General features: G+C 36.7%; 1 protein-coding gene across 1 annotated transcript in view; it reads left to right on the forward strand.

The window, feature by feature from the left end:
• Positions 1 to 12431, forward strand: part of LOC139394146 (ankyrin-3-like) — a 185325-nt gene that overhangs the window by 128822 nt on the left and 44072 nt on the right. Inside the window, exon 25 of the mRNA XM_071142181.1 lies at positions 5111 to 5177. Coding sequence (XP_070998282.1) covers positions 5111 to 5177 — 67 coding nt within the window. The remainder of the gene's footprint in view (positions 1 to 5110; positions 5178 to 12431) is intronic.

Here is a 12431-nt window from a genome sequence, read left to right on the forward strand (position 1 = left end):
CATCAGACCCCTCTATCACTGTGTTGATGTGTATAATATAGTACTGTCTATGTCTCATCAGACCCTCTATCACTGTGTATAATATAGTACTGTCTATGTCTCATCAGACCCCTCTATCACTGTGTATAATATAGTACTGTCTATGTCTCATCAGACCCTCTATCACTGTGTATAATATAGTACTGTCTATGTCTCATCAGACCCCTCTATCACTGTGTATAATATAGTACTGTCTATGTCTCATCAGACCCTCTATCACTGTGTATAATATAGTACTGTCTATGTCTCATCAGACCCTCTATCACTGTGTTGTTGTGTATAATATAGTACTGTCTATGTCTCATCATACCCTCTATCACTGTGTATAATATAGTACTGTCTATGTCTCATCAGACCCCTCTATCACTGTGTTGATGTGTATAATATAGTACTGTCTATGTCTCATCAGACCCTCTATCACTGTGTTGATGTGTATAATATAGTACTGTCTATGTCTCATCATACCCTCTATCACTGTATATAATATAGTACTGTCTATGTCTCATCAGACCCCTCTATCACTGTGTATAATATAGTACTGTCTATGTCTCATCAGACCCTCTATCACTGTGTATAATATAGTACTGTCTATGTCTCATCAGACCCTCTATCACTGTGTATAATATAGTACTGTCTATGTCTCATCAGACCCTCTATCACTGTGTATAATATAGTACTGTCTATGTCTCATCAGACCCCTCTATCACTGTGTTGATGTGTATAATATAGTACTGTCTATGTCTCATCAGACCCTCTATCACTGTGTATAATATAGTACTGTCTATGTCTCATCAGACCCCTCTATCACCGTGTATAATATAGTACTGTCTATGTCTCATCAGACCCCTCTATCACTGTGTATAATATAGTACTGTCTATGTCTCATCAGACCCCTCTATCACTGTGTATAATATAGTACTGTCTATGTCTCATCAGACCCTCTATCACTGTGTTGTTGTGTATAATATAGTACTGTCTATGTCTCATCAGACCCTCTATCACTGTGTATAATATAGTACTGTCTATGTCTCATCAGACCCTCTATCACTGTGTTGTTGTGTATAATATAGTACTGTCTATGTCTCATCAGACCCTCTATCACTGTGTATAATATAGTACTGTCTATGTCTCATCAGACCCCTCGATCACTGTGTATAATATAGTTCTGTCTATGTCTCATCAGACCCTCTATCACTGTGTATAATATAGTACTGTCTATGTCTCATCAGACCCCTCTATCACTGTGTTGTTGTGTATAATATAGTACTGTCTATGTCTCATCAGACCCTCTATCACTGTGTATAATATAGTACTGTCTATGTCTCATCTGACCCCTCTATCACTGTGTATAATATATTACTGTCTATGTCTCATCAGACCCTCTATCACTGTGTATAATATAGTACTGTCTATGTCTCATCAGACCCCTCTATCACTGTGTTGATGTGTATAATATAGTACTGTCTATGTCTCATCAGACCCTCTATCACTGTGTATAATATAGTACTGTCTATGTCTCATCAGACCCTCTATCACTGTGTATAATATAGTACTGTCTATGTCTCATCTGACCCCTCTATCACTGTGTATAATATAGTACTGTCTATGTCTCATCAGACCCTCTATCACTGTGTATAATATAGTACTGTCTATGTCTCATCAGACCCTCTATCACTGTGTATAATATAGTACTGTCTATGTCTCATCAGACCCTCTATCACTGTGTATAATATAGTACTGTCTATGTCTCATCAGACCCTCTATCACTGTGTTGATGTGTATAATATAGTACTGTCTATGTCTCATCAGACCCTCTATCACTGTGTGTAACATAGTACTGTCTGTGTCTCATCAGACCCCTCTATCACTGTGTATAATATAGTACTGTCTGTGTCTCATCAGACCCCTCTATCACTGTGTGTAATATAGTACTGTCTGTGTCTCATCAGACCCCTCTATCACTGTGTATAATATATTACTGTCTATGTCTCATCAGACCCCTCGATCACTGTGTTGTTGTGTATAAAATAGTACTGTCTATGTCTCATCAGACTCTCTATCACTGTGTATAATATAGTACTGTCTATGTCTCATCAGACCCTCTATCACTGTGTATAATATAGTACTGTCTATGTCTCATCAGACCCTCTATCACTGTGTATAATATAGTACTGTCTATGTCTCATCAGACCCTCTATCACTGTGTTGATGTGTATAATATAGTACTGTCTATGTCTCATCAGACCCCTCTATCACTGTGTTGATGTGTATAATATAGTACTGTCTATGTCTCATCAGACCCCTCTATCACTGTGTTGATGTGTATAATATAGTACTGTCTATGTCTCATCAGACCCCTCTATCACTGTGTTGATGTGTATAATATAGTACTGTCTATGTCTCATCAGACCCCTCTATCACTGTGTTGATGTGTATAATATAGTACTGTCTATGTCTCATCAGACCCTCTATCACTGTGTATAATATAGTACTGTCTATGTCTCATCAGACCCTCTATCACTGTGTATAATATAGTACTGTCTATGTCTCATCAGACCCTCTATCACTGTGTTGATGTGTATAATATAGTACTGTCTATGTCTCATCAGACCCTCTATCACTGTGTTGATGTGTATAATATAGTACTGTCTATGTCTCATCAGACCCTCTATTGCTGTGTATAATATAGTACTGTCTATGTCTCATCAGACCCCTCTATCACTGTGTTGATGTGTATAATATAGTACTGTCTATGTCTCATCAGACCCTCTATCACTGTGTATAATATAGTACTGTCTATGTCTCATCAGACCCCTCTATCACTGTTTATAATATAGTACTGTCTATGTCTCATCAGACCCTCTATCACTGTGTATAATATAGTACTGTCTATGTCTCATCAGACCCTCTATCACTGTGTATAATATAGTACTGTCTATGTCTCATCAGACCCCTCTATCACTGTGTTGATGTGTATAATATAGTACTGTCTATGTCTCATCAGACCCTCTATCACTGTGTATAATATAGTACTGTCTATGTCTCATCAGACTCCTCTATCACTGTGTATAATATAGCACTGTCTATGTCTCATCATACTCTCTATCACTGTGTTGATGTGTATAATATAGTACTGTCTATGTCTCATCAGACCCTCTATCACTGTGTATAATATAGTACTGTCTGTGTCTCATCAGACCCTCTATCACTGTGTATAATATAGTACTGTCTATGTCTCATCAGACCCTCTATCACTGTGTTGATGTGTATAATATAGTACTGTCTATGTCTCATCAGACCCCTCTATCACTGTGTTGATGTGTATAATATAGTACTGTCTATGTCTCATCAGACCCCTCTATCACTGTGTATAATATAGTACTGTCTATGTCTCATCAGACCCCTCTATCACTGTGTTGATGTGTATAATATAGTACTGTCTATGTCTCATCAGACCCCTCTATCACTGTGTTGATGTGTATAATATAGTACTGTCTATGTCTCATCAGACCCTCTATCACTGTGTTGATGTGTATAATATAGTACTGTCTATGTCTCATCAGACCCCTCTATCACTGTGTATAATATAGTACTGTCTATGTCTCATCAGACCCTCTATCACTGTGTATAATATAGTACTGTCTATGTCTCATCAGACCCTCTATCACTGTGTATAATATAGTACTGTCTATGTCTCATCAGACCCTCTATCACTGTGTATAATATAGTACTGTCTATGTCTCATCAGACCCTCTATCACTGTGTTGATGTGTATAATATAGTACTGTCTATGTCTCATCAGACCCTCTATCACTGTGTATAATATAGTACTGTCTATGTCTCATCAGACCCCTCTATCACTGTGTATAATATAGTACTGTCTATGTCTCATCAGACCCTCTATCACTGTGTATAATATAGTACTGTCTATGTCTTATCAGACCCCTCTATCACTGTGTATAATATAGTACTGTCTATGTCTTATCAGACCCCTCTATCACTGTGTATAATATAGTACTGTCTATGTCTCATCAGACCCCTCTATCACTGTGTTGATGTGTATAATATAGTACTGTCTATGTCTCATCAGACCCTCTATCACTGTGTATAATATAGTACTGTCTATGTCTCATCAGACTCTCTATCACTGTGTATAATATAGTACTGTCTATGTCTCATCAGACTCCTCTATCACTGTGTTGATGTGTATAATATAGTACTGTCTATGTCTCATCAGACCCTCTATCACTGTGTTGATGTGTATAATATAGTACTGTCTATGTCTCATCAGACCCTCTATCACTGTGTATAATATAGTACTGTCTATGTCTCATCAGACCCTCTATCACTGTGTTGTTGTGTATAATATAGTACTGTCTATGTCTCATCAGACCCTCTATCACTGTGTTGATGTGTATAATATAGTACTGTCTATGTCTCATCAGACCCTCTATCACTGTGTATAATATAGTACTGTCTATGTCTCATCAGACCCCTCTATCACTGTGTTGATGTGTATAATATAGTACTGTCTATGTCTCATCAGACCCCTCTATCACTGTGTATAATATAGTACTGTCTATGTCTCATCAGACCCCTCTATCACTGTGTATAATATAGTACTGTCTATGTCTCATCAGACCCCTCTATCACTGTGTATAATATAGTACTGTCTATGTCTCATCAGACCCTCTATCACTGTGTTGATGTGTATAATATAGTACTGTCTATGTCTCATCAGACCCTCTATCACTGTGTATAATATAGTACTGTCTATGTCTCATCAGACCCTCTATCACTGTGTATAATATAGTACTGTCTATGTCTCATCAGACCCCTCTATCACTGTGTATAATATAGTACTGTCTATGTCTCATCAGACTCTCTATCACCGTGTATAATATAGTACTGTCTGTGTCTCATCAGACCCCTCTATCACTGTGTATAATATAGTACTGTCTATGTCTCATCAGACCCTCTATCACTGTGTATAATATAGTACTGTCTATGTCTCATCAGACCCTCTATCACTGTGTTGATGTGTATAATATAGTACTGTCTATGTCTCCAGGTCTCATCAGACCCCTGTCCACCAGAGAGATGGAGTCCTGATTGAAGACATGATCACCAGCCACCAGGTCATTAAAAATGTACACACCTTCACACACCTTTACAGAAACCGGTGTACACCTTCACACAGCTGTACACATCATTACAACCTTTACACACCTGTATACTCACCTGTATAAATACACCTGTAGAAACCTTAACACACCTGTATACTCACCTGTATAAATACACCTGTAGAAACCTTAACACACCTGTATACTCACCTGTATAAATACACCTGTAGAAACCTTAACACACCTGTATACTCACCTGTATAAATACACCTGTAGAAACCTTAACACACCTGTATAATCACCTGTATAAATACACCTGTAGAAACCTTAACACACCTGTATAATCACCTGTATAAATACACCTGTAGAAACCTTAACACACCTGTATACTCACCTGTATAAATACACCTGTAGAAACCTTAACACACCTGTATACTCACCTGTATAAATACACCTGTAGAAACCTTTACACACCTGTATAATCACCTGTATAAATACACCTGTAGAAACCTTAACACACCTGTATACTCACCTGTATAAATACACCTGTAGAAACCTTAACACACCTGTATACTCACCTGTATAAATACACCTGTAGAAACCTTAACACACCTGTATAATCACCTGTATAAATACACCTGTAGAAACCTTTACACACCTGTATACTCACCTGTATAAATACACCTGTAGAAACCTTAACACACCTGTATAATCACCTGTATAAATACACCTGTAGAAACCTTAACACACCTGTATACTCACCTGTATAAATACACCTGTAGAAACCTTAACACACCTGTATAATCACCTGTATAAATACACCTGTAGAAACCTTTACACAACTGTATACTCACCTGTATAAATACACCTGTAGAAACCTTAACACACCTGTATACTCACCTGTATAAATACACCTGTAGAAACCTTAACACACCTGTATACTCACCTGTATAAATACACCTGTATACTCACCTGTATAAATACACCTGTAGAAACCTTAACACACCTGTATACTCACCTGTATAAATACACCTGTAGAAACCTTAACACACCTGTATACTCACCTGTATAAATACACCTGTATACTCACCTGTATAAATACACCTGTATACTCACCTGTATAAATACACCTGTAGAAACCTTAACACACCTGTATACTCACCTGTATAAATACACCTGTAGAAACCTTAACACGCCTGTATACTCACCTGTATAAATACACCTGTATACTCACCTGTATAAATACACCTGTATACTCACCTGTATAAATACACCTGTAGAAACCTTAACACACCTTTATACTCACCTGTATAAATACACCTGTAGAAACCTTAACACACCTGTATAATCACCTATATAAATACACCTGTAGAAACCTTAACACACCTGTATACTCACCTGTATAAATACACCTGTAGAAACCTTAACACACCTGTATACTCACCTGTATAAATACACCTGTAGAAACCTTAACACACCTGTATAATCACCTGTATAAATACACCTGTAGAAACCTTTACACACCTGTATACTCACCTGTATAAATACACCTGTAGAAACCTTAACACACCTGTATACTCACCTGTATAAATACACCTGTAGAAACCTTTACACACCTGTATACTCACCTGTATAAATACACCTGTAGAAACCTTAACACACCTGTATAATCACCTGTATAAATACACCTGTAGAAACCTTAACACACCTGTATAATCACCTGTATAAATACACCTGTAGAAACCTTAACACACCTGTATAATCACCTGTATAAATACACCTGTAGAAACCTTAACACACCTGTATACTCACCTGTAAAAATACACCTGTAGAAACCTTAACACACCTGTATACTCACCTGTATAAATACACCTGTAGAAACCTTAACACACCTGTATAATCACCTGTATAAATACACCTGTAGAAACCTTTACACACCTGTATACTCACCTGTATAAATACACCTGTAGAAACCTTTACACACCTGTATACTCACCTGTATAAATACACCTGTATACTCACCTGTATAAATACACCTGTATACTCACCTGTATAAATACACCTGTAGAAACCTTAACACACCTGTATACTCACCTGTATAAATACACCTGTAGAAACCTTAACACACCTGTATACTCACCTGTATAAATACACCTGTATACTCACCTGTATAAATACACCTGTATACTCACCTGTATAAATACACCTGTAGAAACCTTAACACACCTGTATACTCACCTGTATAAATACACCTGTAGAAACCTTAACACACCTGTATACTGACCTGTATAAATACACCTGTATACTCACCTGTATAAATACACCTGTATACTCACCTGTATAAATACACCTGTAGAAACCTTAACACACCTGTATACTCACCTGTATAAATACACCTGTAGAAACCTTAACACATCTGTATAATCACCTATATAAATACACCTGTAGAAACCTTAACACACCTGTATACTCACCTGTATAAATACACCTGTAGAAACCTTAACACACCTGTATACTCACCTGTATAAATACACCTGTAGAAACCTTAACACACCTGTATAATCACCTGTATAAATACACCTGTAGAAACCTTTACACACCTGTATACTCACCTGTATAAATACACCTGTAGAAACCTTAACACACCTGTATACTCACCTGTATAAATACACCTGTAGAAACCTTTACACACCTGTATACTCACCTGTATAAATACACCTGTAGAAACCTTAACACACCTGTATAATCACCTGTATAAATACACCTGTAGAAACCTTAACACACCTGTATAATCACCTGTATAAATACACCTGTAGAAACCTTAACACACCTGTATAATCACCTGTATAAATACACCTGTAGAAACCTTAACACACCTGTATACTCACCTGTAAAAATACACCTGTAGAAACCTTAACACACCTGTATACTCACCTGTATAAATACACCTGTAGAAACCTTAACACACCTGTATAATCACCTGTATAAATACACCTGTAGAAACCTTTACACACCTGTATACTCACCTGTATAAATACACCTGTAGAAACCTTAACACACCTGTATACTCACCTGTATAAATACACCTGTAGAAACCTTTACACAACTGTATACTCACCTGTATAAATACACCTGTAGAAACCTTTACACACCTGTATACTCACCTGTATAAATACACCTGTAGAAACCTTAACACACCTGTATACTCACCTGTATAAATACACCTGTAGAAACCTTTACACACCTGTATACTCACCTGTTTAAATACACCTGTAGAAACCTTTACACAACTGTATACTCACCTGTATAAATACACCTGTAGAAACCTTAACACACCTGTATAATCACCTGTATAAATACACCTGTAGAAACCTTTACACACCTGTCTACTCACCTGTATAAATGCACCTGTAGAAACCTTAACACACCTGTATAATCACCTGTATAAATACACCTGTATACTCACCTGTATAAATACACCTGTAGAAACCTTAACACACCTGTATACTGACCTGTATAAATACACCTGTATACTCACCTGTATAAATACACCTGTATACTCACCTGTATAAATACACCTGTAGAAACCTTAACACACCTGTATACTCACCTGTATAAATACACCTGTAGAAACCTTAACACATCTGTATAATCACCTATATAAATACACCTGTAGAAACCTTAACACACCTGTATACTCAGCTGTATAAATACACCTGTAGAAACCTTAACACACCTGTATACTCACCTGTATAAATACACCTGTAGAAACCTTAACACACCTGTATAATCACCTGTATAAATACACCTGTAGAAACCTTTACACACCTGTATACTCACCTGTATAAATACACCTGTAGAAACCTTAACACACCTGTATACTCACCTGTATAAATACACCTGTAGAAACCTTTACACACCTGTATACTCACCTGTATAAATACACCTGTAGAAACCTTAACACACCTGTATAATCACCTGTATAAATACACCTGTAGAAACCTTAACACACCTGTATAATCACCTGTATAAATACACCTGTAGAAACCTTAACACACCTGTATAATCACCTGTATAAATACACCTGTAGAAACCTTAACACACCTGTATACTCACCTGTAAAAATACACCTGTAGAAACCTTAACACACCTGTATACTCACCTGTATAAATACACCTGTAGAAACCTTAACACACCTGTATAATCACCTGTATAAATACACCTGTAGAAACCTTTACACACCTGTATACTCACCTGTATAAATACACCTGTAGAAACCTTAACACACCTGTATACTCACCTGTATAAATACACCTGTAGAAACCTTTACACAACTGTATACTCACCTGTATAAATACACCTGTAGAAACCTTTACACACCTGTATACTCACCTGTATAAATACACCTGTAGAAACCTTAACACACCTGTATACTCACCTGTATAAATACACCTGTAGAAACCTTTACACACCTGTATACTCACCTGTATAAATACACCTGTAGAAACCTTTACACAACTGTATACTCACCTGTATAAATACACCTGTAGAAACCTTAACACACCTGTATAATCACCTGTATAAATACACCTGTAGAAACCTTTACACACCTGTCTACTCACCTGTATAAATGCACCTGTAGAAACCTTAACACACCTGTATAATCACCTGTATAAATACACCTGTATACTCACCTGTATAAATACACCTGTAGAAACCTTAACACACCTGTATAATCACCTGTATAAATACACCTGTAGAAACCTTAACACACCTGTATACTCACCTATATAAATACATCTGTAGAAACCTTAACACACCTGTATACTCACCTGTATAAATACACCTGTAGAAACCTTAACACACCTGTATACTCACCTGTATAAATACACCTGTAGAAACCTTAACACACCTGTATACTCACCTGTATAAATACACCTGTAGAAACCTTAACACACCTGTATAATCACCTGTATAAATACACCTGTAGAAACCTTAACACACCTGTATACTCACCTGTATAAATACACCTGTAGAAACCTTAACACACCTGTATAATCACCTGTATAAATACACCTGTAGAAACCTTAACACACCTGTATAATCACCTGTATAAATACACCTGTAGAAACCTTAACACACCTGTATACTCACCTGTATAAATACACCTGTAGAAACCTTTACACAACTGTATACTCACCTGTATAAATACACCTGTAGAAACCTTTACACACCTGTATAATCACCTGTATAAATACACCTGTAGAAACCTTAACACACCTGTATAATCACCTGTATAAATACACCTGTAGAAACCTTAACACACCTGTATAATCACCTGTATAAATACACCTGTAGAAACCTTTACACACCTGTATAATAACCTATATAAATACACCTGTAGAAACCTTAACACACCTGTATACTCACCTGTATAAATACACCTGTAGAAACCTTAACACACCTGTATACTCACCTGTATAAATACACCTGTAGAAACCTTAACACACCTGTATAATCACCTGTATAAATACACCTGTAGAAACCTTAACACACCTGTATAATCACCTGTATAAATACACCTGTAGAAACCTTTACACACCTGTATACTCACCTGTATAAATACACCTGTAGAAACCTTAACACACCTGTATACTCACCTGTATAAATACACCTGTAGAAACCTTAACACACCTGTATAATCACCTGTATAAATACACCTGTAGAAACCTTAACACACCTGTATACTCACCTGTATAAATACACCTGTAGAAACCTTAACACACCTGTATACTCACCTGTATAAATACACCTGTAGAAACCTTAACACACCTGTATACTCACCTATATAAATACACCTGTAGAAACCTTTACACACCTGTATACTCACCTGTATAAATACACCTGTAGAAACCTTAACACACCTGTATAATCACCTGTATAAATACACCTGTAGAAACCTTAACACACCTGTATACTCACCTGTATAAATACACCTGTAGAAACCTTAACACACCTGTATACTCACCTGTATAAATACACCTGTAGAAACCTTAACACACCTGTATAATCACCTGTATAAATACACCTGTAGAAACCTTAACACACCTGTATACTCACCTGTAAAAATACACCTGTAGAAACCTTAACACACCTGTATACTCACCTGTATAAATACACCTGTAGAAACCTTAACACACCTGTATAATCACCTGTATAAATACACCTGTAGAAACCTTTACACACCTGTATACTCACCTGTATAAATACACCTGTAGAAACCTTAACACACCTGTATACTCACCTGTATAAATACACCTGTAGAAACCTTTACACAACTGTATACTCACCTGTATAAATACACCTGTAGAAACCTTTACACACCTGTATACTCACCTGTATAAATACACCTGTAGAAACCTTAACACACCTGTATACTCACCTGTATAAATACACCTGTAGAAACCTTTACACACCTGTATACTCACCTGTATAAATACACCTGTAGAAACCTTTACACAACTGTATACTCACCTGTATAAATACACCTGTAGAAACCTTAACACACCTGTATAATCACCTGTATAAATACACCTGTAGAAACCTTTACACACCTGTCTACTCACCTGTATAAATGCACCTGTAGAAACCTTAACACACCTGTATAATCACCTGTATAAATACACCTGTATACTCACCTGTATAAATACACCTGTAGAAACCTTAACACACCTGTATAATCACCTGTATAAATACACCTGTAGAAACCTTAACACACCTGTATACTCACCTATATAAATACATCTGTAGAAACCTTAACACACCTGTATACTCACCTGTATAAATACACCTGTAGAAACCTTAACACACCTGTATACTCACCTGTATAAATACACCTGTAGAAACCTTAACACACCTGTATACTCACCTGTATAAATACACCTGTAGAAACCTTAACACACCTGTATAATCACCTGTATAAATACACCTGTAGAAACCTTAACACACCTGTATACTCACCTGTATAAATACACCTGTAGAAACCTTAACACACCTGTATAATCACCTGTATAAATACACCTGTAGAAACCTTAACACACCTGTATAATCACCTGTATAAATACACCTGTAGAAACCTTAACACACCTGTATACTCACCTGTATAAATACACCTGTAGAAACCTTTACACAACTGTATACTCACCTGTATAAATACACCTGTAGAAACCTTTACACACCTGTATAATCACCTGTATAAATACACCTGTA

The sequence above is a fragment of the Oncorhynchus clarkii genome, unplaced genomic scaffold (genome assembly GCF_045791955.1).
Source record: "Oncorhynchus clarkii lewisi isolate Uvic-CL-2024 unplaced genomic scaffold, UVic_Ocla_1.0 unplaced_contig_1468_pilon_pilon, whole genome shotgun sequence".
Taxonomy (NCBI): Eukaryota; Metazoa; Chordata; class Actinopteri; order Salmoniformes; family Salmonidae; genus Oncorhynchus; species Oncorhynchus clarkii.